The 4,317-nt window shown below is 37.3% G+C and overlaps 1 protein-coding gene across 1 annotated transcript in view; it reads right to left on the minus strand.

Annotated features, from left to right (window-relative positions):
- LOC307152176 (sialoadhesin-like) overlaps positions 1-4,317 on the minus strand; it is a 49,229-nt gene continuing 44,912 nt past the window's right edge. The window contains exons 12-17 of the mRNA XM_079860583.1: positions 4,076-4,317; positions 3,738-4,001; positions 3,554-3,659; positions 3,359-3,404; positions 583-824; positions 1-448 (exon numbers count right to left, since the gene is read on the minus strand). The exon at positions 4,076-4,317 is cut by the window's right edge and continues 10 nt beyond it. Coding sequence (XP_079716709.1) covers positions 415-448; positions 583-824; positions 3,359-3,404; positions 3,554-3,659; positions 3,738-4,001; positions 4,076-4,317 — 934 coding nt within the window. The 3' untranslated portion in view covers positions 1-414. The remainder of the gene's footprint in view (positions 449-582; positions 825-3,358; positions 3,405-3,553; positions 3,660-3,737; positions 4,002-4,075) is intronic.

The raw sequence follows: 4,317 nt of genomic DNA on the forward strand, positions 1-4,317 counted from the left end.
AAAATGTGCAAAATATTCATGACAATGAAACTAAAGACTTTCTGACAATGTTCAGATTTAATGTATTTAGCAATAAAATCACACAGTATGACAAGAGAAGAGGAAACATCTGTTCTGCATTGACTGTACAAAGCGAGAGCTAAAATGCCTTTGACTATTACAGGTATCCGTGTATTCATGTGTGTGTGTAGAGTGTGTGTGTGTGTTTATAATTGTGATACTGACAATCAATTCAGATTGTAATAAAAGAGCTCATTATAAACTGAAATCCATTCATGTCTAAACAGTAAAACAGTCCCATAAATGTGTAAAGGTGAAATCAAGAGGACAGTGAGATGGGAACATGACCTGAGCTGGACTCAAATCCAGGTCTCCCATCAGCATCAATAGGAAGCGGCTCCGATCACATGTTCTTTACTTGACTGAGCTGTAGATCACATCCTCAGATCTGGGGACAAATTAAACAAATATGTTAATGTGGCATTTCAAGAGATGACAATCCATCATCTCAACAACACAAAACAAGAGCTCTGATCAAGAACTGAATGTGTTTTATTTGAGTTTAAATGAATCGTTTCTCACCTGTTGGCTTCAGACGGATGATGCATCTCAATGCAGTCGTACTCTTCAGTCTTCATGTCTTTGTTCTTGAAGTGATGGACACTGGCATACTGAACCTCTTTAACATCTGCAGAGTCTGTTTCTGTTCGTTTCTTTGCTTTAATGTTGGCATACAGATCATCCCTCTGATTGGCTGATACTAGTGAATACAGTGGATCGTCATTGGTCGAAGCCGTTTCTGCTGATCTGTCAATGTGATCCTCCTGCAGTTTCATCAAATCAAATATCACACAGATATAACAACAGATCGATCATTCAGAAACACAGTGACTGTGAGTTACATGCATGATGTTTTCCAGATTGTCTTCATGTCAAATATTTGTCAGTACATGATCTTGTAAGTCTTGTATTTTCTAGTTAAATATAATATCCATGTTATTGTAGATTCAGGTATGTATTCTGCCCTGCAAAGGCAAAAGACCTAAACTTGCTAGAGTGTGAAACTGAGAAAAATGACTTTAAAGTTTCTGTTATGTCCAGACAAAAGTATTATAGGTAGGACTCCCAAAATTTGACAACTAGTTGCTATAATGAAGAAATGTTTGTATGCAAAAAATCTTGAGCTCAAAATTGACCTTTGACCCTTGTTTGGCAGTTACTGTATTCTGCCTTTGTATCATATGCCAAAAATAAGGAGTCATGCAAAGGCAAAATGCAGTAACTGACATATAATCAATATTTGCTTGCTGTTCCCCATACTTACATCCATTATAAGAACACCTAACCAAGGTCTAGTCATCATGGTATGTGTTTTAAATGATATAGAAGACCTTTGGTTGGTCCTATTTAGTGCTATAATGATCAGGATAGTGCGGCAACACTAACAAAGTTAAACAGTATGACAGATAAGTTACTTTGCAGTACAGCATGTACAGTATGAATAAATACAAGAAATATTTTCACAATAAAGATCATTTAATTATAATTGAATACAAATGTTTTTAAAATAAATTACAGAGGAGCAGTAATTTATCAATTTGCAACAAGAATATTTCATATTCATTAGGCGTGTTTAGGCCTTTATTTTGAAATAGCAATAAACATGAAAAATCATGAAATATTGGTAGAAAGCTCGGTTTGTTTTCATACCAAGAGTTAAAAAAATAACACCAATTCAATTTTATAAAAAAAAAAAAAGTCTGAATTTCTTTTTATATATAAACAAAATATTATGGATTCTCGATTTGTGATGCGGCTGCCAGCTATAACGCACATATATGCTCTTTTTATGCATTTATTAGAGGTTGAATTCAAATCAAATACTGCCAAACCACCCATACTACTTCTGAATAGGATGTCTACTTCATAAATTGTATGAAAATTACGGAAATACTTGGTTCAGATCACTCAAAACATATATGAAAATGGAGGCGCCCTTATATGGTCAGTAAGGAAGCTTGGCTGTCCATCTAGTGAAAAAGTTTGTTACTGCGCCCAAATAAAATCTTACCGAAAGCTCATTTTTTGAGATATCAACCTAAAATTTGGAACACAACTTGTCCATAGGTCTATTACAAAGCATTCTTGAATTACAACCATTTAAGTTTGGATAGTGATTTTCATGTCTATGTGAAAAAAGGGAGGGGGTGGTGACAGTTAAAGGGTTAAGGGCCACCAAACTGCTCAAGATGCACAGTCAACGAATTCGACTTGGATTACTTCTTTTTAATTCTGAGATAATATAGACAGAGTTAACCGAAAAAAAGTTGGAATTACTTTTACCATTTAGGTAAGCCTACTTTGTACGGACGTTAGCGATAACTAGATTAGTGCTATATGGATTTGTGTAAGATCTGACACGAACACCTGCAAGAAGGAAATATGGCCCAAACATGTATGGATTGTTGTGGATACAGCAGATGACGTGCATTGCTATGGATTATGGATTATATCGGATTGGATAGAAAGGTAGGATGCCTGTGTATTTAATAATTGGTTTCCGGCGTCTGATGTGAGGCAAGTGTCAGCGTCAACGTTAGCGCTAACTTACGTGACACAGATTAAATTTAGCTAGCTCCGGGCTGTCACTGACATTGACAGATCTGAACCATCGCCCTGAACGAAAATAACAACATTTATGACAACCTATTAGCTTGCATACCATCTAAGTATGGCTTGTTCACCTTGCTTTGTTTCTGATTGCATACTTGGAGCAGTTTGTCTGGCCAGCAAAGTGGTGGTATGTTCTTCTCGCAAGCTAGCTGAATTAAGCAGAATGCAATCGAAAATGTATCATGTTTATAATCAAATGTTTGGTATGTTCTTACCTTGCTCTTGATGTTATTGATGTCAATAATACAAACAAGCACTCGGCAGTCTACACTTTATTTCAAAGATGTGTCGTGTGTATGTTATGTGGTTTGGTGACAATTAAAGAGCGGCAAACTTTGACAGTATGACAAAGCCAGAGTACAGTAACATCACAGCGGCACCGTAACATCTCTCTTGATGCCAGGCTAAACAAAGTCAGAACACCTTAACTCAACTTCAGCGTGCTGGAACAAAGGCAAAGAGCCGTAACAACTGTCACTGTGGTTGCTGTGGTTTCTCGTATGGTTTTGGAAGTTACGGTTGTCATAGCCCTTTATTTTCTTGTTAAAACAATGAAATTGACTCACAATATTTAGTCACATGATAAAGGAGGTCTCAAATACCACAAAAATGACTAACTCATTTTTGACCAAACATGATGTTACGCCGTTTTGCCTTTGTAGGGCAGTATTATTATCAAACTTGCCTGATTTTGTCTGATAACTTCAGCTCCACCGTCTCTCCTCTTCTTCCTGGAGAAAACATGTTTGTTAGAAAGTACTGAAAAGTCATTTATTTTAAGAAACATTTATTTTTTGTTAGTGGTTTAAGCTCAACAAATGTTGCATTTATGTTATTTTTTAAAAGAATTTAATGCAGGAGCTGCTCAACATTCACTCACTTTATGAACACGATGATGATGATGATGATAATGATGAGGAAGAAGATCAATCCTCCACATCCCGCCACAATCCCAGAAACTGTGAGCAGAGCGTCTCTCTGAACCCCTGAAACAAGATGATCATGAAGATCATTTCACACGTGAGACAGATGAAACTGAAAGAGAGTCTGATTATAGAAAATACCTTTAACAGTGAGTGAAACAGACGCTGATCTCTGAGATCCATGTTTATTCTGAGCCTCACAGTAGAAGCGTCCACTGAAACTGGAGTTAAAGCTGGAGATGCTGAAACTCTGTCCAGATCCAACAGCTGAGGTTTCATTCTCCTTAAACCAGCTGAAGTTCAGAGCAGGAGGGTTTGAGTCACTGCTGCAGTTCAGAGTCACTGAATCTCCCTCCACTATTACACCAGACCGACTGAACGACACTGAGACGTTTCTTGGTCGGTCTGAAAGAGACAAAAAATATATTGGATAACTTACTAAAACCAGATGATTTACTGACTCACATTTATTAACTCACACATGACATTCAGCTTCACAGCTTCAGAGTATTTCTCTCCATGTTTATTTCTGGATCTGCACTTGTATTCTCCACTGTGATCAGAGCTGATGTTTGAGATGCTGAAGATTCTTCCAGATCCTACAATCATTCCTCCTTTAATCCAGATGATTTCTGCAGGAGGGTTTGAGTCACTGCTGCAGTTCAGAGTCACTGAATCTCCCTCCACTATTTCAGACGGACTGACCGACACTGAGACGCTC

This window comes from Squalius cephalus (assembly GCF_949319135.1).
Source record: "Squalius cephalus genome assembly, chromosome: 2".
Taxonomy (NCBI): Eukaryota; Metazoa; Chordata; class Actinopteri; order Cypriniformes; family Leuciscidae; genus Squalius; species Squalius cephalus.